This window comes from Bufo bufo, chromosome 7 (assembly GCF_905171765.1).
Source record: "Bufo bufo chromosome 7, aBufBuf1.1, whole genome shotgun sequence".
Lineage (NCBI taxonomy): Eukaryota > Metazoa > Chordata > Amphibia > Anura > Bufonidae > Bufo > Bufo bufo.
The window spans coordinates 119,410,276-119,435,019 of NC_053395.1; the positions used below are offsets into that span (position 1 = coordinate 119,410,276).

The following is a 24,744-nucleotide window of genomic DNA, read 5'->3' on the forward strand; positions in this document are numbered from 1 at the left end:
TAAAATCAGTCTCTATGCGGATGACATTTTGGTCTTTCTGAAACAGGGATGGAAGGCGTTAGTTTCAGTTATGAACATCCTGGAAGAATACGGTTTGCTATCTGGATATAAAGTAAACTGGGACAAATCTGAATTTCTTCCCCTGATTCGATCACCCCCTGGGTGCCCTCTTAGTGTTAGGTCACTTGAACCCACCGATTCCATACGATATCTGGGCATTAGAATCTGTGCGGACTTGGCTAGATACAATCACTTAAATATCACTCCTATGATCAATAAGGTGAAGGATAAGGTCCGTACTTGGCAGAAATTGCCTTTGTCTCAAGCTGAAAGGATTGCATTAGTTAGGATGGTGATCCTCCCCATCGCTTTATACCCTTTGACTGCCTGTCCAATATGGATCGAGGACTCCTTCTTTGGCCTCTTAGAGAGACTGCTGAATGAGTTAATATGGGGAGGGGTAGGGTTAGGATCAAACAGAAATATCTCTGGCTCTCTGAGCAGGACGGTGGGCTTTCCTTCCCCTTCCTCCAGAGATATTATATTGCGGCTCAGATACGGTGGTGTATGGGGAGGGGGGGATCACTCTCCTGCCCTTCTGTTAAGGCTTTTGTCAAGGGACTTTCAGGGGCTGTATGGGGATATTTTTTCCATTCTAGAGACTGGATATTCGTGGAAAAAGAAAAGACAGTGTCTAATTAGTGACATGCTAAATAAGGTTTGGAACAAAACTAAAAAGATATTAGGCATAACACACTCTACTCACTTCACCCCTCTTTGGCACAACCCTAATTTGAAAGAATTCATGTTAATTTCCGATCACGAATATTGGAACTCACGCGGTATTAATCGATTAACCCATATTTCATCGCACGGCAATATTATCTCTTTAGATAACTTAATTAAAGGGCTTCTGTCACCCCACTAAAGTCTTTTTTTTTTTTGGGCTAGTTAAATTCCTTATACTGCGATATATGAATATATAATGCTCTTACTCACTTTCCTTCAGCAGTTTCTTCAAAAAACGGACTTTTATAATATGTAAATGAGCTCTCTACCAGCAAGCAGCCGCATCCTCCTTTCATAAAGACGCCCCCTCCTCATGTTGATTGACAGGGCCAGCGAACGCGCTCGTCCTCTGGCTGGCCCTGTCTGCGTTCAAAATCTGGCGCCTGTGCCGTACCTGTCTACAGTTACGGGGCAGGCGCACTGAGAGAAGGACGCTCGCTCAGCTTCTCCATCCTCAATGCACCGATGACATCACATCTACACCCGGCGCAGGCACACTGTCTTCAGTCGGCGCAGGCGCCAGATTTTGAACGCAGACAGGGCCAGCCAGATGACGAGCGCGTTCGCTGGCCCTGTCAATCAACATGAGGAGGGGGCGTCTTTATGAAAGGAGGATGCGGCTGCTACCAGCAAGTAGCCGCCCTACTTGCTGGTAGAGAGCTAATTTACATATTATAAAAGTCAGTTTCTTGAAGAAACTGCTGAAGGAAAGTGAGTAAGAGCATTATATATTCATATATCGCAGTATAAGGAATTTAACTAGCCAAAAAAAAAAAAAAAGACTTTAGTGGGGTGACAGAAGCCCTTTAACCACCTCAGCCCCCAGTGCTTAAACACCCTGAAAGACCAGGCCACTTTTTACACTTCTGACCTACACTACTTTCACCGTTTATTGCTCGGTCATGCAAGTTACCACCCAAATGAATTTTACCTCCTTTTCTTCTCACTAATAGAGCTTTCATTTGGTGGTATTTCATTGCTGCTGACATTTTTCCTTTTTTTGTTATTAATCGAAATTTAACGATTTTTTTGCAAAAAAATGACATTTTTCACTTTCAGTTGTAAAATTTTGCAAAAAAAACGAGATCCATATATAAATTTTGCTCTAAATTTATTGTTCTACATGTCTTTGATAAAAAAAAAATGTTTGGGTAAAAAAAAAATGGTTTGGGTAAAAGTTATAGCGTTTACAAACTATGGTACAAAAATGTGAATTTCCGCTTTTTGAAGCAGCTCTGACTTTCTGAGCACCTGTCATGTTTCCTGAGGTTCTACAATGGCCAGACAGTACAAACACCCCACAAATGACCCCATTTCGGAAAGTAGACACCCTAAGGTATTCGCTGATGGGCATAGTGAGTTCATAGAACTTTTTATTTTTTGTCACAAGTTAGCGGAAAATGATGATTTTATTTATTTTTTTCTTACAAAGTCTCATATTCCACTAACTTGTGACAAAAAATAAAAACTTCCATGAACTCACTATGCCCATCAGCGAATACCTTGGGATGTCTTCTTTCCAAAATGGGGTCACTTGTGGGGTAGTTATACTGCCCTGGCATTCTAGGGGCCCAAATGTGTGGTAAGGAGTTTGAAATCAAATTCTGTAAAAAATGGCTGGTGAAATCCGAAAGGTGCTCTTTGGAATGTGGGCCCCTTTGCCCACCTAGGCTGCAAAAAAGTGTCACACATGTGGTATCTCCGTACTCAGGAGAAGTTGGGCAATGTGTTTTGGGGTGTCATTTTACATATACCCATGCTGGGTGAGATAAATATCTTGGCAAAAGACAACTTTGTATAAAAAAATGGTAAAAGTTGTCTTTTGCCAAGATATTTCTCTCACCCAGCATGGGTATATGTAAAATGACACCCCAAAACACATTCCCCAACTTCTCCTGAATACGGAGATACCAGATGTGTGACACTTTTTGGCAGCCTAGGTGGGCAAAGGGGCCCACATTCCAAAGAGCACCTTTCGGATTTCACTGGTCATTTTTTACAGAATTTGATTTCAAACTCCTTACCACACATTTGGGCCCCTAGAATGCCAGGGCAGTATAACTACCCCACAAGTGACCCCATTTTGGAAAGAAGACACCCCAAGGTATTCGCTGATGGGCATAGTGAGTTCATGGAAGTTTTTATTTTTTGTCACAAGTTAGTGGAATATGAGACTTTGTAAGAAAAAAAAAAAAAATAAATCATCATTTTCCACTAACTTGTGACAAAAAATAAATAATTCTAGGAACTCGCCATGCCCCTCACGGAATACCTTGGGGTGTCTTCTTTCCAAAATGGGGTCACTTGTGGGGTAGTTATACTGCCCTGGCATTTTCCAGGGGCCCTAATGTGTGGTAAGTAGGTAAATGACCTGTGAAATCCTAAAGGTGGTCTTTGGAATGTGGGCCCCTTTGCCCACCTAGGCTGCAAAAAAGTGTCACACATCTGGTATCTCCGTATTCAGGAGAAGTTGGGGAATGTGTTTTGGGGTGTCATTTTACATATACCCATGCTGGGTGAGAGAAATATCTTGGCAAAAGACAACTTTTCCCATTTTTTTATACAAAGTTGTCTTTTGCCAAGATATTTCTCTCACCCAGCATGGGTATATGTAAAATGACACCCCAAAACACATTCCCCAACTTCTCCTGAATACGGAGATACCAGATGTGTGACACTTTTTTGCAGCCTAGGTGGGCAAAGGGGCCCACATTCCAAAGAGCACCTTTCGGATTTCACTGGTCATTTTTTACAGAATTTGATTTCAAACTCCTTACCACACATTTGGGCCCCTAGAATGCCAGGGCAGTATAACTACCCCACAAGTGACCCCATTTTGGAAAGAAGACACCCCAAGGTATTCGCTGATGGGCATAGTGAGTTCATGGAAGTTTTTATTTTTTGTCACAAGTTAGTGGAATATGAGACTTTGTAAGAAAAAAAAATAAAAAATCATCATTTTCCACTAACTTGTGACAAAAAATAAAAAATTCTAGGAACTCGCCATGCCCCTCACGGAATACCTTGGGGTGTCTTCTTTCCAAAATGGGGTCACTTGTGGGGTAGTTATACTGCCCTGGCATTTTCCAGGGGCCCTCATGTGTGGTAAGTAGGTAAATGACCTGTGAAATCCTAAAGGTGGTCTTTGGAATGTGGGCCCCTTTGCCCACCTAGGCTGCAAAAAAGTGTCACACATCTGGTATCTCCGTATTCAGTAGAAGTTGGGGAATGTGTTTTGGGGTGTCATTTTACATATACCCATGCTGGGTGAGAGAAATATCTTGGCAAAAGACAACTTTTCCCATTTTTTTATACAAAGTTGGCATTTGACCAAGATATTTCTCTCACCCAGCATGGGTATATGTAAAATGACACCCCAAAACACATTCCCCAACTTCTCCTGAGTACGGCGATACCAGATGTGTGACACTTTTTTGCAGCCTAGATGCGCAAAGGGGCCCACATTCCTTTTAGGAGGGCATTTTTAGACATTTGGATACCAGATTTCTTCTCACGCTTTGGGGCCCCTAGAATGCCAGGGCAGTATAAATACCCCACATGTGACCCTATTTTGGAAAGAAGACACCCCAAGGTATTCAATGAGGGGCATGGCGAGTTCATAGATATTTTTTTTTTTTGGCACAAGTTAGCGGAAATTGATATTTTTTTTTTCTCACAAAGTCTCCCTTTCCGCTAACTTGGGACAAAAATTTCAATCTTTCATGGACTCAATATGCCCCTCACGGAATACCTTGGGGTGTCTTCTTTCCGAAATGGGGTCACATGTGGGGTATTTATACTGCCCTGGCATTCTAGGGGCCCTAAAGCGTGAGAAGAAGTCTGGAATATAAATGTCTAAAAAAATTTACGCATTTGGATTCCATGAGGGGTATGGTGAGTTCATGTAAGATTTAATTTTTTGACACAAGTTAGTGGAATATGAGACTTTGTAAGAAAAAAAAATAATAATTCCGCTAACTTGGGCCAAAAAAATGTCTGAATGGAGCCTTACAAGAGGGGTGATCAATGACAGGGGGGTGATCAATGACAGGGGGGTGATCAATGACAGGGGGGTGATCAATGACAGGGGGGTGATCAGGGAGTCTATATGGGGTGATCACCCCCCTGTCATTGATCACCCCCCTGTAAGGCTCCATTCAGACGTCCGTATGCGTTTTGCGGATCCGATCCATCTATCAGTGGATCCGTAAAAATCATGCGGACATCTGAATGGAGCTTTACAGGGGGTTGATCAATGACAGGGGGGTGATCAGGGAGTCTATATGGGGTGATCAGGGGTGATCAAGGGTGATCAAGGGTGAATAAGGGGTTAATAAGTGACAGGGGGGGGTGTAGTGTAATGGTGCTTGGTGCAACATATTACAGAGCTGCCTGTGTCCTCTGGTGGTCGATCCAAACAAAGGGGACCACCAGAGGACCAGGTAGCAGGTATATTAGACGCTGTTATCAAAACAGCGTCTAATATACCTGTTAGGGGTTTAAAAAAACACATCTCCAGCCTGCCAGCGAACGATCGCCGCTGGCAGGCTGGAGATCCACTCTCTTACCTTCCGTTCCTGTGAACGCGCGCGCCTGTGTGCGCGCGTTCACAGGAAATCTCGGCTCGCGCGAGATGACGCATATATGCGTGACTCTGCGCAGGGCTGCCACCTCCGTATCGCGAATCTGCGTTAGGCGGTCCGGAGGTGATTAAAGGCACAAAATTCACATTTATAGATAGGTATAGATACGCACAAATTAGACACGCATTTATGAACACCCAGGATAAACACCTTCTGACTATTAAGGCAAACTCCTTTTTTTAGATTTTTGTTTTAAATTTAAGGGTACAAAACTCACACTCTCCCAAATATATCACAGGTTTCGGGATTCCTTTGGCAAAATAACAATATATAAAAGCGAGGGAAGCTGGGTAGATGAACTGGGCGATGGAAACTCTCTGGATTGGGGTATAGTATCTAAAAATATTAAGAAGGTATCAATCTCTCAGAAATATAGATTGATGCAATTCAAAATTGTCCATCGCCTATATTACTCCCCCGCCTTCCTCGTGTCACGAGTTGGAGGTCCCAGGAGAGACCTCTGCGTCGTTAAGCAAAAACTAACGGAAAACAGGTACAGACACACAAGAGTTTATTGCACAAACAGAATCCAAGGAGGGAAACACAGGGAAAATTGAGAGCTCTATGTACCGTCCGCACAGTGGGAGGAAAACCCCCACTGTGCCACTGTCTAGTAATACTCCAGAGGGGCGTGACTAAGCAACTCCTGGTATTCACTAGGGCACCAGATGGTAGGGTTAGGCTTTGCCACAGGGAGTTGCCAGGGTCCACTCTGGAGCGTGAACTAGACAGTGACAACAGGAGAAAACGGACAACAGGTACCAGAAGGTACCGACGGTACATAGGCAAACATAACAAACAGGCAACTAAAAATACAAGCAAGAGTTCACGCAAGGGAACAGGAGTGGCAATGAGCAGAGAAGGACTAGCTCTACCAGTGGTATACTGTGTGGCCTTGCCCATAGCACTCTGCAGCTAGGCGCGCTGCAGCAAGGGCTTGCTGAACAGAGACATATGAATACACACAAGGTAGCTAAAACATAACTGGCAGAACAGATAACAGAAAGACAGGAAAGAGGACGGGAAAATACAAGTAGGAAACCCACAGAGCACAGACAGACACGGATCCCATGGGTCAGCAGCATGGGAGAGTGAGTACAAACAAGGAGCAGAACAAGACAACAAACACCAGGAGAGCTGACCCAGAACTGAGGAAACCTCAGCCTTATAAACAGGTTCCATGGGTGCAGCAGAGAGGCCACACTCATGGAGCAGACAGAGAGGATTAACTCCTAATAGGCACACAGGGGAGTTAACCCATAAAGAACCACAAATAACACACAGGAACGGAGCTGCAGCGAGAGCATAGACAGAAGGTCACAGCCAGAGGTAACGACTGTGACACCTCGCTAAAATGTATAAAGGAAAAAAGAGTGAGTGTTGGAAATGCCAGGCAGAAAATGCCGATCTGTGCCATATATTATGGAAGTGTTCAGAAATAAGCATTTTTTTGGACCCGGATCCATGAGGAACTATCCAGACGACATGAGGTTAAACTGGACCGTTGCTTCAAGCAGGCAATACTGAGTGTTCTCCCCCCTGGCGATTTAACGCCTCACCAGATACGAGTCTGTTCAGAGGGCTTTATGGCCGCTAAGGCCCTGATAGTTAAATATTGGGGCACGAAAAATAGCCCTAGTTTCTCTGAGTAGCTGGCTCTGATGGACACTATCAACGCCTATGGGAAGATAGCAAGAAAATCAAAGGGTTAGGAGTTAGGAATGGCTGGCTCCCCCGTTTCTCAATCCCCGATCATCTGGAATATTATCAGTTGAAATAAAAGTGTTAACAAAGGATTAGTCTGACCTCGCAACAGTGAATTGGGGGGTGGGTGGGATTTAGGGAATATGGTACTATTATGCGGTAACTTAGAGTAAATTCTCATGAGTTTGTTTTGAATTATGTATAATCACTTTTCGTCACTCCCATACTGTTTATGATGATATTTTATAATTTTGGTAAAGAAAACAATAACTATTATTTAAAAAAAAAAAAGTGCCTATGATTAACCCCAAATAAAGTTCAGATGCTCTAGTTGGTCTTTCCTGAAATGTTCTTAGTCGCATCCCACAGCAAAAGCCATGGTCCACAGAGAGCTTCCTAAGCATCAGAGGGATCTCATTGTTAAAAGGTATCAGTCAGGAGAAGGGTACAAAAGAATTTCCAAGGCATTAGATATACCATGGAACACAGTGAAGACAGTCATCATCAAGTGGAGAAAATATGGCACAACAGTGACATTACCAAGAACTGGACGTCCCTCCAAAATTGATGAAAAGACAAGAAGAAAACTGGTCTGGGAGGCTACCAAGAGGCCTACAGCAACATTAAAGGAGCTGCAGAAATATCTGGCAAGTACTTGCTGTGTTGTACATGTGACAACAATCTCCCGTATTCTTCATATGTCTGGGCTATGGGGTTGAGTGGCAAGACGAAAGCCTTTTCTTACAAAGAAAAACATCCAAGCCAGGCTACATTTTGCAAAAAGACACCTGAAGTCCCCCAAAAGCATGTGGGTAAAGGTGTTATGGTCTGATGAAACCAAGGTTGAACTTTTTGGCCATAATTCCAAAAGATATGTTTGGCGCATAAAGAACACCATACCCACAGTGAAGCATGGTGGTGGCAGCATCATGCTTTGGGGCTGTTTTTCTTCAGCTGGAACTGGGGCCTTAGTTAAGCTAGAGGGGATTATGAACAGTTCCAAATACCAGTCAATATTGGTATTGGCTTCTGCTAGAAAGCTGAACATTAAGAGGAACTTCATCTTTCAGCATGACAACGACCAAAAGCATACATCCAAATCAACAAAGGAATGGCTTCACCAGAAGAAGATTCAAGTTTTGGAATGGCCCATCCAGAGCCCAGACTTGAATCCGATTGAAAATCTGTGGGGTGATCTGAAGAGGGCTATGCACAGGCCCTTGCAATCTGACAGATTTGGAGTGTTTTTGCAACCATATTATTTTATTTTTATATTTTTTCTTCCCTCTACCTAAAAGATTTCAGTTTGTTTTTCAATTAAGTTGTACAGAAAAAGGGGGAAAGTTCTAAAATGATTTATCTTTGTCTCATTTTTTTTACATCACAGAAACCTGACATTTTAACAGGGGTGTGTAGACTTTTTATATCCTCTGTACTTATTACTATTAACCACCTCCGGACCGCCTAACGCAGGATCGCGTTCCGGAGGTGGCAGCGCTGCGCACAGTCACGCATATACGCGTCATCTCGCGATGGCCGAGATTTCCTGTGAACGCGCGCACACAGGCGCGCGCGCTCACAGGAACGGAAGGTAAGAGAGTTGATCTCCAGCCTGCCAGCGGCGATCGTTCGCTGGCAGGCTGGAGATGTGTTTTTTTTAACCCCTAACAGGTATATTAGACGCTGTTTTGATAACAGCGTCTAATATACCTGCTACCTGGTCCTCTGGTGGTCCCCTTTGTTTGGATCGACCACCAGAGGACACAGGTAGCTCAGTAAAGTACCACCAAGCACCACTACACTACACTACACCCCCCCCCCGTCACTTATTAACCCCTTATTAGCCCCTGATCACCCCTGATCACCCCATATAGACTCCCTGATCACCCCCCTGTCATTGATTACCCCCCTGTCATTGATCACCCCCCTGTAAAGCTCCATTCAGATGTCCGCATGATTTTTACGGATCCACTGATAGATGGATCGGATCCGCAAAACGCATCCGGACGTCTGAATGAAGCCTTACAGGGGCGTGATGAATGACTGTGGTGATCACCCCATATAGACTCCCTGATCACCCCCCTGTCATTGATTACACCCCTGTCATTGATTACCCCCCTGTAAAGCTCCATTCAGACGTCCGCATGATTTTTACGGATCCACTGATAGATGGATCGGATCCGCAAAACGCATCCGGACGTCTGAATGAAGCCTTACAGGGGCATGATCAATGACTGTGGTGATCACCCCATATAGACTCCCTGATCACCCCCCTGTAAAGCTCCATTCAGATGTCCGCATGATTTTTACGGATGCACTGATAGATGGATCCGATCCGCAAAACGCATCCGGGACGTCTGAATGAAGCCTTACAGGGGCATGATCAATGACTGTGGTGATCACCCCATATAGACTCCCTGATCACCCCCCTGTAAAGCTCCATTCAGATGTCCGCATGATTTTTACGGATGCACTGATAGATGGATCCGATCCGCAAAACGCATCCGGACGTCTGAATGAAGCCTTACAGGGGCATGATCAATGACTGTGGTGATCACCCCATATAGACTCCCTGATCACCCCCCTGTAAAGCTCCATTCAGATGTCCGCATGATTTTTACGGATGCACTGATAGATGGATCCGATCCGCAAAACGCATCCGGACGTCTGAATGAAGCCTTACAGGGGCATGATCAATGACTGTGGTGATCACCCCATATAGACTCCCTGATCACCCCCCTGTAAAGCTCCATTCAGATGTCCGCATGATTTTTACGGATGCACTGATAGATGGATCGGATCCGCAAAACGCATCCGGACGTCTGAATGAAGCCTTACAGGGGCGTGATCAATGACTGTGGTGATCAACCCATATAGACTCCCTGATCACCCCCCTGTCATTGATTACCCCCCTGTCATTGATTACCCCCCTGTAAAGCTCCATTCAGATGTCCGCATGATTTTTACGGATGCACTGATAGATGGATCGGATCCGCAAAACGCATCCGGACGTCTGAATGAAGCCTTACAGGGGCGTGATCAATGACTGTGGTGATCAACCCATATAGACTCCCTGATCACCCCCCTGTCATTGATTACCCCCCTGTCATTGATTACCCCCCTGTAAAGCTCCATTCAGATGTCCGCATGATTTTTACGGATGCACTGATAGATGGATCCGATCCGCAAAACGCATCCGGACGTCTGAATGAAGCCTTACAGGGGCATGATCAATGACTGTGGTGATCACCCCATATAGACTCCCTGATCACCCCCCTGTAAAGCTCCATTCAGATGTCCGCATGATTTTTACGGATGCACTGATAGATGGATCGGATCCGCAAAACGCATACGGACGTCTGAATGAAGCCTTACAGGGGCATGATCAATGACTGTGGTGATCACCGCATGTAGACTCCCTGATCACCCCCCTGTCATTGATTACCCCCCTGTCATTGATTACCCCCCTGTAAAGCTCCATTCAGACGTCCGCATGATTTTTACGGATCCACTGATAGATGGATCGGATCCGCAAAACGCATACGGACGTCTGAATGAAGCCTTACACGGGCGTGATCAATGACTGTGGTTATCACCCCATATAGACTCCCTGATCACCCCCCTGTCATTGATCACCCCCCTGTCATTGATCAACCCCCCTGTCATTGATCACCCCCCTGTCATTGATCACCCCCCCTGTCATTGATCACCCCTCTGTAAGGCTCCATTCAGACATTTTTTTGGCCCAAGTTAGCGGAATTTTTTTATTTTTTTCTTACAAAGTCTCATATTCCACTAACTTGTGTCAAAAAATAAAATCTCACATGAACTCACCATACCCCTCACGGAAACCAAATGCGTAAAATTTTTTAGACATTTATATTCCAGACTTCTTCTCACGCTTTAGGGCCCCTAGAATGCCAGGGCAGTATAAATACCCCACATGTGACCCCATTTCGGAAAGAAGACACCCCCAGGTATTCCGTGAGGGGCATATTGAGTCCATGAAAGATTGAAATTTTTGTCCCAAGTTAGCGGAACGGGAGACTTTGTGAGAAAAAAATTAAAAATATCAATTTCCGCTAACTTGTGCCAAAAAAAAAAAATTTCTATGAACTCGCCATGCCCCTCATTGAATACCTTGGGGTGTCTTCTTTCCAAAATGGGGTCACATGTGGGGTATTTATACTGCCCTGGCATTCTAGGGGCCCCAAAGCGTGAGAAGAAGTCTGGTATCCAAATGTCTAAAAATGCCCTCCTAAAAGGAATGTGGGCCCCTTTGCGCATCTAGGCTGCAAAAAAGTGTCACACATCTGGTATCGCCGTACTCAGGAGAAGGTGGGGAATGTGTTTTGGGGTGTCATTTTACATATACCCATGCTGGGTGAGAGAAATATCTTGGTCAAATGCCAACTTTGTATAAAAAAATGGGAAAAGTTGTCTTTTGCCAAGATATTTCTCTCACCCAGCAAGGGTATATGTAAAATGACACCCCAAAACACATTCCCCACCTTCTCCTGAGTACGGCAATACCAGATGTGTGACACTTTTTTGCAGCCTAGGTGGGCAAAGGGGCCCATATTCCAAAGAGTACCTTTAGGATTTCACAGGTCATTTACCTACTTACCACACATTAGGGCCCCTGGAAAATGCCAGGGCAGTATAACTACCCCACAAGTGACCCCATTTTGGAAAGAAGACACCCCAAGGTATTCCGTGAGGGGCATGGCAAGTTCCTAGAATTTTTTATTTTTTGTCACAAGTTAGTGGAAAATGATGATTTTTTTTTTTTTTTTTTTTTCATACAAAGTCTCATATTCCACTAACTTGTGACAAAAAATAAAAATTTTCATGAACTCACTATGCCCATCAGCGAATACCTTGGGGTCTCTTCTTTCCAAAATGGGGTCACTTGTGGGGTAGTTATACTGCCCTGGCATTCTAGGGGCCCAAATGTGTGGTAAGGAGTTTGAAATCAAATTCTGTAAAAAATGACGAGTGAAATCCGAAAGGTGCTCTTTGGAATATGGGCCCCTTTGCCCACCTAGGCTGCAAAAAAGTGTCACACATCTGGTATCTCCGTAATCGGGAGAAGTTGGGGAATGTGTTTTGGGGTGTCATTTTACATATACCCATGCTGGGTGAGAGAAATATCTTGGCAAAAGACAACTTTTCCCATTTTTTTATACAAAGTTGGCATTTGACCAAGATATTTCTCTCACCCAGCATGGGTATATGTAAAAAGACACCCCAAAACACATTCCTCAACTTCTCCTGAGTACGGGGATACCAGATGTGTGACACTTTTTTGCAGCCTAGGTGGGCAAAGGGGCCCATATTCCAAAGAGCACCTTTCGGATTTCACTGGTCATTTTTCACTGAATTTGATTTCAAACTCCTTACCACACATTTGGGCCCCTAGAATGCCAGGGCAGTATAACTACCCCACAAGTGACCCCATTTTGGAAAGAAGAGACCCCAAGGTATTCGCTGATGGGCATAGTGAGTTCATGGAAGTTTTTATTTTTTGTCACAAGTTAGTGGAATATGAGACTTTGTATGAAAAAAAATAAAAATAAAAAAATCATCATTTTCCACTAACTTGTGACAAAAAATAAAAAATTCTAGGAACTCGCCATGCCCCTCACGGAATACCTTTGGGTCTCTTCTTTCCAAAATGGGGTCACTTGTGGGGTAGTTATACTGCCCTGGCATTCTAGGGGCCCAAATGTGTGGTAAGGAGTTTGAAATCAAATTCTGAAAAAAATGACCTGTCAAATCCGAAAGGTGCTCTTTGGAATATGGGCCCCTTTGCCCACCTAGGCTGCAAAAAAGTGTCACACATCTGGTATCTCCGTACTCAGGAGAAGGTGGGGAATGTGTTTTGGGGTGTCATTTTATATATACCCATGCTGGGTGAGATAAATATCTTGGTCAAATGCCAACTTTGTATAAAAAAATGGGAAAAGTTGTCTTTTGCCAAGATATTTCTCTCACCCAGCAAGGGTATATGTAAAATGACACCCCAAAACACATTCCCCACCTTCTCCTGAGTACGGAGATACCAGATGTGTGACACTTTTTTGCAGCCTAGGTGGGCAAAGGGGCCCATATTCCAAAGAGCACCTTTCGGATTTGACAGGTCATTTTTTTCAGAATTTGATTTCAAACTCCTTACCACACATTTGGGCCCCTAGAATGCCAGGGCAGTATAACTACCCCACAAGTGACCCCATTTTGGAAAGAAGAGACCCAAAGGTATTTCGTGATGGGCATAGTGAGTTCATAGAAGTTTTTATTTTTTGTCACAAGTTAGTGGAATATGAGACTTTGTAAGAAAAAAAAATAAAAAATAAAAAATCATCATTTTCCGCTAACTTGTGACAAAAAATAAAAAGTTCTATGAACTCACTATGCCCATCAGCGAATACCTTAGGGTGTGTACTTTCCGAAATGGGGTCATTTGTGGGGTGTTTGTACTGTCTGGCCATTGTAGAACCTCAGGAAACATGACAGGTGCTCAGAAAGTCAGAGCTGCTTCAAAAAGCGGAAATTCACATTTTTGTACCATAGTTTGTAAACGCTATAACTTTTACCCAAACCATTTTTTTTTTACCCAAACATTTTTTTTTTATCAAAGACATGTAGAACTATAAATTTAGAGCAAAATTTCTATATGGATCTCGTTTTTTTTTGCAAAATTTTACAACTGAAAGTGAAAAATGTCATTTTTTTGCAAAAAAAATCGTTAAATTTCGATTAATAACAAAAAAAGTAAAAATGTCAGCAGCAATGAAATACCACCAAATGAAAGCTCTATTAGTGAGAAGAAAAGGAGGTAAAATTCATTTGGGTGGTAAGTTGCATGACCGAGCAATAAACGGTGAAAGTAGTGTAGGTCAGAAGTGTAAAAAGTGGCCTGGTCTTTCAGGGTGTTTAAGCACTGGGGGCTGAGGTGGTTAAACCTTTCCTGACATTTTAACAGGGGTGTGTAGACTTTTCATATCCACTGTACAGAGTTTCTCATATTCACCTGTACTATTAATTTAGGAAAATGTGTTTATTACTGGATGTATGCTTTAACTGTAAACCTACATGTTAAAGGCAGTGTATCACCTTCCCAAACCATAATAAGTACATGATTAGCCCTGCTGAAGGTGACTCCCAATCGCTCATTTCAACGTGCATGTGGCTCATGAGTCCTCTCTGTATAATATATTGCCAGTTTGTGGACGCACAGTAGGAAGATGTGGGTTAGTATGCACATCTACATTAGCTATCATCTGCAGCAGTACTTAATTTATTACTGTACTTAATCAAGCTTAGGGGAGGTGGCAAACTCTTTTTAAGGCCATTGCATGAAAATAAATCTTTATTTACTTTATTTGGGTCAATATTTTATGTGTTTGACACATTTTCCTTTTTCCTTTTAACTTTCATCATACTGTATTTTTTCTTTTCTTAAGGGATCTTTTCCAGCTCAGTATCAGATAGATGAGGAAAGCCAAGGAAGTCTTTCTTGCTTAGACAATAATCACTCTCACTTTATTCTTGTGGATGATGGGACAAATGGCAGATATGGTGCTGAAATTCTTCTAAGAGCCAAGCTGGAGAAATTTATTTCAGAACAGACCAAAGAGAAAGGAGGTAAGAGGTTAGATTAGTTGTAAATGTTACCTTTGGTATGGGTGTGGTTATAAAGATACAAAAAAAATGTAAGAGTAAAATTGTACAGATAAATTAATTTATTTGTCTGGAAATCCACTGCATTCAGTTTATGAATAATGCTGATGGGGGTGACAGATGTGACCTTAACACTTAGATGCTGCAGTTGCTATTGACCATGATTTAAATGGCATTAAACAGCCAGGAATTAAAATTATCTGTGAATTAAAGGGGTTGTCTCACTTCAGTAAGTGGCATTTATCATGTAGAGAAAATTAATACAAGCCACTTACTAATATATTGCTATTATCCATATTGCTTCCTTTGCACTATACACTGCTTGTTTCCATGGTTACAGACCACCCTGCAATCCATCAGTGGTGGTCGTACTTGCATACTATAGGAAAAAGCACTAGCCTATGTGATCTCCCATAGCCCGGCCACGAGAAAGTCTGACTCTTTTTCCTCTAGTATGCAAGTACGACCACCAGTGATGAATTGCAGGGTGGTCTGTAACCATAGAAACAAGCAGTGTATAATTGGATGGAAAAAGGATTCCAGAGAGCAAAGAAGCAATATGGATAATAACAATACATTAGTAAGTGGCTTGTATTAAATTTATCTACAAGATAAATGCCACTTACTGACATGAGACAACCTCTTTAAGTTAGGAATAAACAAACCTTTTGATGTTTGGTTTGGTTCAGTTTTGCTGAATTTACGTGAAATTTTGGTTCGGAACCAAAGTGATTACAATTGCCCAGCAATTGGTATATAAAATCTTATTGTCTCCTGGGACTCCTAGGAATTTTTAGGAAAAGGTCTTCTCTCTTCATTTTTTTAATTTATGACTTTTTGCTTTTTCTCTCACCCCTCCCCTCCCCCCAGCTCTTGAATGCAATGGCAGCAATAGCAAATCATGTCAGAGTGACACTGACATACAAAGTTATGTGTAAATGCATGGTTGATGGTGTTAACAAAAAGTTATTCCTTGACAGGGTTAGTATGCCTGCCCATACGACATGCACAAGTGCTACATGTCAGAAGAAAAAATGGCTTGTTCTGAACGAGCCTAGAAAAATTCTCCCTTTTAATTGGGAGCAGCAGTAAAGTGTGGATGTGGAAATGGTAGGGCAATAGAGGCACATGGCTGCAATAGTAACAGCAGCAGAAGCAGCATAACGTAGAACATACGAGGGGTGTTCAGTAAGTTATCTACCCTAGAATGTTCTATGTTCTATCAGTGTAAGGCCTCTTGCACACAGCCGTTGTGGGCCCATGGCCTTATTGCGGCCCGCATACATTTGGTCCGCAATACAAGGGCACCGGCCAGTGTGCACTCCGCATCACGGATGCGGACGCATTCACTTGAATGGGTCCACGATCACGGAGATGTGGAACGGAAGCACCAATCGGAACCCCACAGAAGCACTACAGAGTGCTTCTGTGGTGTTTCTGTCCGTGCCGCCGCACTGCAAAAAAATAGAATGTGTTCTATTTTTTTGCGGTGCGGACGGATCACGGACCCATTCAAGTTGAATGAGTCTCAATCTGTCCTGGCCACCACACGGAACGGACCCACAACGGCCGTGCGCAAGAGGCCTTAGAGAGTTGAGCTTGTCTGTGCAGGTTGAAACATGTCTGGATATGCAATACCCACAGTAGCAATTCAGTCTGATAAAAGCACTGGAAGTGACAGGATTGCAAGTGCAGTACACTGTGGGTCTACAAAGAAAGTGATGGATCTGGAGCTTTGTTTTGTGATTAAATTCCTTACAAAGGAAGAAAAGATGCCTAAAGAAATAAATCAAGGGTAATTGTTGTACAGTATATGGTGATGATGTACCTTCCTACTACCAAGTAAAGTTTTGGGCTAAGCAGTTGAAATGGGGTAGGTAATCAATTAAAGATGACCCCATTAAGGAAGATCTGTTGAAACATCTTCAGAGAAAATGCATTATAAAGTGGAGGCAATGATGTCGGAAGATCATCGGATCAATATCAGTGTTATAGCTCATGAATAAGGCATTTCAGTTGGCATAGTTTCTAGTACCATTCATAATGTTTTGATGATGTCAAAGGTCAGTTGCCACTGGGTGCCATAAATGTTGAATCTGAGCAAAAAACTTGTGGCCAGCAATTTAATCAAGTGAATTTAGACACGCTTAAAAAATCCAGAGGACTTCTATTCTCGAATTGTTATGGGTGAAGAAATATGGGTACACCACCATGATCCTGAGACCAAAGAAGAGTCCATGCAATGGAAGTACAAGGAGTCAACAACTGCAAAGAAAGTTTGTGTGCAGCAGTCAGCTGGATCATGTAACAGTTTTTTGGGATATAGAAGGCATTTTATTGCTAGAATTCATACTACACAAGATAACATTTAGTGGCGACACCTATGCTTAAACAATGAATGCATTACGTGAGACAATCAAAGAGAACCTTGGGAAGTTGTCAGCAGGAGTGCTGCTGCTTCATAAAAATGCCAACTCACAAGTGTCACAAATCACAAGCGGTCATCAGGGAATGCGGCTTCATGGAGCTTAACCATCCACCCTACAATCCAGACCTGGCTCCCATTGATTACTTTCTCATTCAAAACCTGAAGAAATTTCTGCATGGGCAATGATTAATGATAATGCTGTCAAAGGGGCAATAACAGGGTTCATGCAGCAGCAACAAGTCTCCTTCTATTCTAAGGGCATCTGATCACTGGAGGCTAAGTGGTATAAGTGTGTTGAAGTCAAGGAGGATTTATTTCAAAAGTAGCAAGTTCACATTTCTCAGAATTTTTTTTTCATATAGGTTTTCATATAGGTAGATAACTTATTGAACGCCCCTTGTACATGGCAGTAGTTCAACTTTCTTTGGGTAGTAGTAGCGACAGATGCATAGCATTAATATTGGTGGCACTAGGGGATTAGCAACAAGAACATCAGCTGCAGTGGTCTTGGCAGTGGCCATATAGTACACGTGGGCTAGCAGACAGCAGTAGGCATGATGGTGGCAGTAGCATGGTGGTAGCAGCCACATGGAACATGATGTTAGGCAGGCTCACAGCAACAGTGGCAAGATGGGGCACCATCAGCAAGGCTAGATCTATTTATCGACCTCAACTGGAGGAGTATTCAAATCCTTGCTTAGTTAATTTTGAAATAACTGATGTTTTGGACACTAGTGGAGGAGAACTTGGTACATGTGGGTGTCACCACACCCCCTGCGGTGCTGAAAACACTCTCTAAGATTACACTGGAGACTGGGCAAGAAAGAAGAAATAGAGTGTGTTGTACCAGTTCGAGCTACCATTGCAGTCTGCCTGCCCAGAAATCCATGGTGTCAGAGAACAGGCCATGTGCCAGAAACAGGCCAGAGTGTAGGTAGGCCTGAACCTGGCTATTGAGGTGGGAGGTCTCGCTTGCTGACTTGCCTCAGCCTGGTGCAGCATGTGAGGAGTCTGAGCTGGCTGCTGCTGCAGCTTCTGCTGCTTGTGGCAGCCGGAGGTGGATAACTCTGGGGGGGCCTCCCTTTTACACACGCTGACAACTGGCATCTGTTTGCCATAAGCTGCATACACAGTGTTTCTGGGGAATAACATAATTTGGCCTCCCTTTCAGAGGGAGGAAGGAAAACATTCCCCCATTTTGCTTTAATAATGAGGGTTTAAAAGCATGGCTATTCAGTGATGATCAGACTGCTTGATGTGAATGTGCCTTTCAGGGCATAAGCAAGCATTCAGATCACCATTCTGTCTGGGAGAGCATTCCTTGCCACGTAAGAATGGCTGGAATACGCATACAGTCTCTTGGACATTGCAATTGCCCTGTGAAATTCAGTGTACTTTTTTTTTTTTTTAATACATTTTTATTATGGGAAAGTACAGGCATACATGTTGACAATAAGATCACATTAACCAACATAGTTGAAAACTACACTATTGTCACTTTTTCACATTTCTCAAAATGTACAGTTAAAATGTACAGTTACAGCTTCCTTAGTACTTGAATTTGTGAGTGATCTTTTGCCTTCTGTTTCCCACTTCTTTTTTTTTTTCCTTAAACAAAAACACAACAGAAACAGAACTGTCTCCAAGGGATACGTCACAATCTAGTATACTTTTTTTTTAAAAGCATTGTACGACCAATGCAGGGAGTATGTGTCATTTCCCCAAGGTTCAGTGCAACCACTATGTTGTGGGCATTGTCGCTGACCACCTTTCTCAGTTTAAGTTGGCATGATGACAGCTAGCAGGATGTTTGCTGCTTGATGTACTTTAGCAACTGCTGGCCTGTGTGGCTACTCTTGCTCAGACCGATCAGCTCCACACCGCAAGGCAACAGTTGACTTGATACATGTGGTATAGATGTAGTAGAGTCAACAGTCACAGTCATAACACGTTAACTAGATATGATAACTCACCAAGTGTGTTAAGCTGCATTTGCATTTGCATAGACTTGCATAGGAGGAACTGTAGGAAGAAGGGGGATTGGGAGCAACACAGTGCCCTGCTGCTTTTGTGGGCGGGGGGTGTCTATGGAGGAGGCGGATAAGTGCCTGTCCAACACAATCGTGAGAAGGTGAAAAGGAACTGGCCTTCTTGCTGCGATGCTGCCTTGCTGCTGCCAAAAAAAACATTGACCTAGTGGGCCGTGAAAGACATGTACAATCCCTGCCCAAAACAGCTGCTTCAGGTGCAGCAAGCCCCTGAGGAGCTGGTGTAGAGGAGTGGTCGTGGCCCTGATGTAGTGTTATAGTGTCATGGTGTCCTACCTCAGGCCGTCGCTCACTGGGCTTCAATGCACTGAAGGTGATAAAGAAAAAAAAACTGACCGAGAAGGTTGAACCAATAATGTCTTTCTTTACTGAGTGTAAAACATGAATAGCAGCACATTTAATAGCGTTTCATGCAAAGTTCAATTTCTCCTCCAAGATAATGGGGAAAGATAGCTGACAATGTAGCAGACGATGACACATTTGCTAGCTGACACAGTCTCTCTGGATTCCCTTCCCTACAGCTTAACTCTGGCACCTGTAGCTGTAGGTGTCCGCTATATAGAATGTGTCGGCAGATAAGAACCATTTGGCCCATCTAGTCTGCCCAATATACTGAGTACTATGGATAGCCCTTGGCCCTATCTTATATGAAGGATGGCCTTATGCCTATCCCATGCATTCTTAAACTCCTCCACTGTATTTGCAGCTACCACTTCTGCAGGAAGGCTATTCCATGCATCCACTACTCTCTCAGTAAAATAATACTTCCTGATATTACTTTTAAACCTTTGCCCCTCTAATTTAAAACTATGTCCTCTTGTAGCAGTTTTTCTTCTTTTAAATATTCTCTCCTCTTTTACCTTGTTGATTCCCTATATGTTGCAGGCTTCTAGATATGACTGTCCTGAACTGTGGTGATGGTGTCTTGATGTGTTTCCCAGTCTTCATAGCTTGATCACTCTGCTTACACAAATATTCTGTAGTTCACAAATCTTCCATTGCTTAGGATCCTGCAGTCTCTTCATTTTTTCAATCCCTATTGGCTGAGGAGTGGGAGGGGGCGTGACCTAACTGGGTTGGAGCGTGTCTTAGCGGGAAAAGGGGGTGGTTTTTTTTAGTCCTTCTTTTGAGGGTGGCCTGAATTTCCACCCTACTTGCTTCCTGAACTGTGACCTCCAAAACACTCCCTTAAGAGTGTCATCCACAGCACCCTGCCCCTTTAAAGGAAATCTGTCACCAGGATAATCACTATTGAAGTAAAGCCATAGCCTAATAGCACTTAGTACCTTATTTCCAGATGTGCCTTTGTTTCAGCAATAGGTGTTTTCTATTTTCTGAAAATCCAGTTTATTTGGTATGCAAATGAGCCAGTAAGGTGCCCAGAGGGGCGTCGCTCTTGCAGGAAGGATCCCAGGCACACCTTCTGCTAGTGCCCAAGCCTGCCCTCTTGCTGGGAGCAGGGAAAAGTGGGGCAGAGTTATGGCTTGAATGTGATGTTGGACGGGTGGGTGGCGTCCTTCATGCAAGAATAACGCACCTCTGGGCACCTTACTGGCTCATTTGCATACCAAATTGGCTTTTCAGAGGATAAAAAAACATCTATTGCTGGAACAAAGGCACATCTGGAAATAAGGTACTAAGTGCTATTAGGCTATGGCTTTACTCCAATATTGTGGTGACAGATTTCCTTTAAAGCTGACCTACAGCAGTGAAGAAAAATGGCTGGGTTGTTATGGAAACCTGGTGTAAAACTGTGTGTATGTGGAGACTAAGGCCCTGTGAGCTTCTATTGGCTGATAATGGTCATGTGACCAGGCTGCTATTGGCTAATGCATTTTTTGGGAATATCTCAGGAACGGTACGTCCTAGAGAGCTGAGATCCGGTCTAAAACCTTCCCGGACATCTGATGTATCTTTGTGCCAATTTTGTGATTGTAAATGCGATGGTGCAGATTCCTTTAGCGGACATACATACACACACATACTCAGCTTTATATATTAGACTAGCTGAAGGACCCGGCTTCGCACAGGTCAATTTCATCTGTTTCATTTAATGTTTGTGTGTGTCGTTAAAAGATATCGACAGTATCCACTATAACAGTAACATCTACAGGACCCCACCCCCTTAACAGTGACCTCCTCACCCCCCCACCCCTTAACACTGACACCCCACAGTGCCCCGTCTCCTTAAAATGGGACCTCCACAGCAGCCCACCCCATTAATTTTGACCTTAACAGCAGCCTGCCCCTTTAACAGTGATTTCCACAGCACCCCACCCCCTTGACAGTGACCTCCCCCGAGGGCCCGCCCCCTTAACAGTGACCTCCTCAGCCCCCCACCCCTTAACACTGACACCCCACAGTGCCCCGTCTCCTTAAAATGGGACCTCCACAGCAGCCCACCCCATTAACTTTGACCTTCACAGCAGCCTGCCCCTTTAATAGTGATTTCCACAGCATCCCACCCCCTTGACAGTGACCTCCCCCGGGGGCCCGCCCCCTTAAGTGACCTCTACAGCTCCCTTAACACTGACCATAGGTTATAGTCCCCTTAACTGTGACCTCCACCATTCCCGGCTGTCATGGTCTTACCTTCTTGCTGTTCTCCTTCGTTTGACATGTGCTGGCGGCCATCTTGGTTTCTGGGTTTCTTGTAGCCTTCCACCCTGCGGCTCCTCCTTCCCACTGGGAGGAGCTGGATGCCTAGCTCATATATATAGGAGGTCTGTGGCTTCAGTTCCTTGCTTGGTCCCCTTGTGTTCACATGCTTCTAAGACTGCTGCTGCTTCTGGTTCCTGATCCTGGCTTCGTCTGACTACCCTGCTGGTTCCTGATCCTGGCTTCGTCTGACTACCCTGCTGGTTCCTGATCCTGGCTTCGTCTGACTACCTTTCTGGTTCCTGACCTCTGGCTTCGCAAAGACTCTGCTCGGTTTCACCATCCGTTTGGACTTTTGCTTTACAGCTTTATTTTCAATAAAGCCTTCTTATTTTCTCTTATCTCTTGTTGTACGTCTGGTTCATGGTTCCGTGACACCGGCCCCATTAACAGAGACCTTCAAAGCGACTGCCTCTTTAACAGTGACTGCCACAGTAACCTGCTCCCTTAACAGTGACCTTACAGTACCCTGCTGCCTTAACAGTGACCTCACAGTACCCCGCTGCCCTTTAAATAGTAAACTCCACAGTCCCCTCCTCCCTTAATAGTGACTAGTGTTAAGCGAGCATGCTCGGCCGAACTGCTGTTCGGCTCGAGCATCGCTATGCTTGGCACATGGCGGTACTCGGCCGAGAACCGCATGTGCTCGAGTGCCATGCTCGAGTCTCCTCCCCGCACGTTTCGAGTCTGCTATGCAGAAAATAAACGTGCACTTAAGTACTGCCATCACTGTAATGCCAGTAGCCATGTTGGCTACTGGCATTACAGTGATTGGCTGGCTCGAACACGTCACCTGATGACGCATGTTCGGCTCATTTGTAGTCAGGGAGAGCTGTGCTTTGGAGGAGACAGATAGTGTAAGGAGTATGGTTCAGCGAACCCAAACTGTAAAGTTTGGATTCATACTGAACTTTAATATTTTTGGACACCAGACCCGAACCCGAACATTTCAGTAAACGTTCGAGCGGGCAGCCAATCAACAAGCGTTTAACTCGTGTGCCCTTAGAAGACATCCCAGCCATGCCCACTAATAGCATGGTTGTGATTGGCCAGTGCAGCATGTGACCCAGCCTCTATATAAGCTGGAGTCACGTAGCGCTGCACGTCACTCTGCTGTTACTAGTGTAGGGAGAGGATGCTGCTGGTGCTTTCAGGGAGAGAATAAGACAGAACCTGTGACCAGAACTCCAATTTAACTCAGAGATCTACATAGATTTAGTTGTGTGGGTGCAGTGCACAATCTTTTTACCCTGCCCTGAGCCCAGTGACAGAAAAAAATAACTTTTATCCATCTGTTAGTTAGGTGGGCGGCGGCGGCGGCCATTTTATGCAAGCTCAGTGAACCAGCACTGCATCTGAACTTTTGTGACATTCAAATCCAAGAATTAAATACTGCACTAATAATCTGGTTTTAAAAAAAACACCTCTGGTGCATTTGCAGGATTAGTCAGTGTGCAATTTAAGCTAGAAAAACAGCCATCATTTTCTGGGTTTTTACAAACACCCTTTTTTTGCAAAATACACTATTTTACAGCAGTTGATGCAACTGCACGTGTGAAATTCAAGCGTTATATGCAGCTTTCATATTCTGTTAGTAAAAAAACACACTTTTTTGGCAATATCCAACATCTGGTTCCTTTGCAGGATTAGTCAGTATGCAATTTAATCAAGAAATACAGCCATAATTTTGTGGGTTTTTAAAAACACCCTTTTTGTGCAAAATACACTATTTTACAGCCCTAGCTGCATCTGCACATGTGAAATTAAATTGTTATATGCAGCTTTCATATTCTGTTATAAAAAGTGAGGCAGTATGGGAGAGAATATAAAGGAAGACGATTAGTCTAAATAAGTGACACCTGGCAGAAGAAAAGGAGATGACAACGTGAAACCAAAACAAAGAACGTCCTACAAGAGGTAGAGAAGAACGTCTGTCAGACCTTCTCACAGAACTGGCGGTGACAATATGTCATTGTGAGATACACACTTTAGATACTGTGGTTCTATTCAGTTATTTGCCAAACAGCCATTTTGTGCAAAAAACTTAAATTCTGGCCTAGTCTGGATCAGTACGTGTGAGATACACACTTTAGATACTGTGGTTCTATTCAGAAATTTTAAAAACAACAATTTTGGGCAAAAAACTTTAATTGCGGCCTAGTCTGCATCTGTACGTGTGAGATACACACTTTAGATACTGTGGTTCTATTCAGTTATTTGAAAAACAACCATTTTGAGTCAAAAACTTAAATTGCGACCTACCTGGATCTGTACCTGTGAGATATATACTTTAGATACTGTGGTTATATTCTTCTATTAATAAAACACCCTTTTTGGGCAAAAAACTTTAATTGCGGCCTAGTCTGCATCTGTACATGTGAGATACAACCTTTACATACTGTCGTTCTATTCTGCTATTAATTAAACACCCATTTTGGGCAAGATACTAAATTTGAGAAATATGAGGAGAGCGTCAAATAAGGGACGTGGCCCAGGTCGTAGTGCTGCTGGTGGAGCTCCTGTTGCAGGGAGAGGACATGGTCGATCTGTGACAGCTACACGCACAAGAGAAACCCCTTCCTCAGGTGCGAGTAGGCAACAGAACCTGCAGCGGTATTTGGTCGGCCCTAATGCGGCTCTACGAATGGTGAGAACAAGTACAGGCGATAGTAGATTGGGTTACTGACAGTGCCTCCAGTTCCTTCACATTGTCTCCCACCCAGTATCCTGCTGAAAGATCAGAGTTGGCACCTGCAGCCGATGTCCATCAGTATTTCAACTCACCCCCTTG

The 24,744-nt window shown here is 43.7% G+C and overlaps 1 protein-coding gene across 1 annotated transcript in view; it reads left to right on the forward strand.

Annotated features, from left to right (window-relative positions):
* Positions 1-24,744, forward strand: part of TRPM2 (transient receptor potential cation channel subfamily M member 2) — a 1,766,051-nt gene that overhangs the window by 268,477 nt on the left and 1,472,830 nt on the right. Inside the window, exon 6 of the mRNA XM_040441475.1 lies at positions 14,603-14,783. Within this exon, the coding sequence (XP_040297409.1) occupies positions 14,603-14,783 (181 nt within the window). The remainder of the gene's footprint in view (positions 1-14,602; positions 14,784-24,744) is intronic.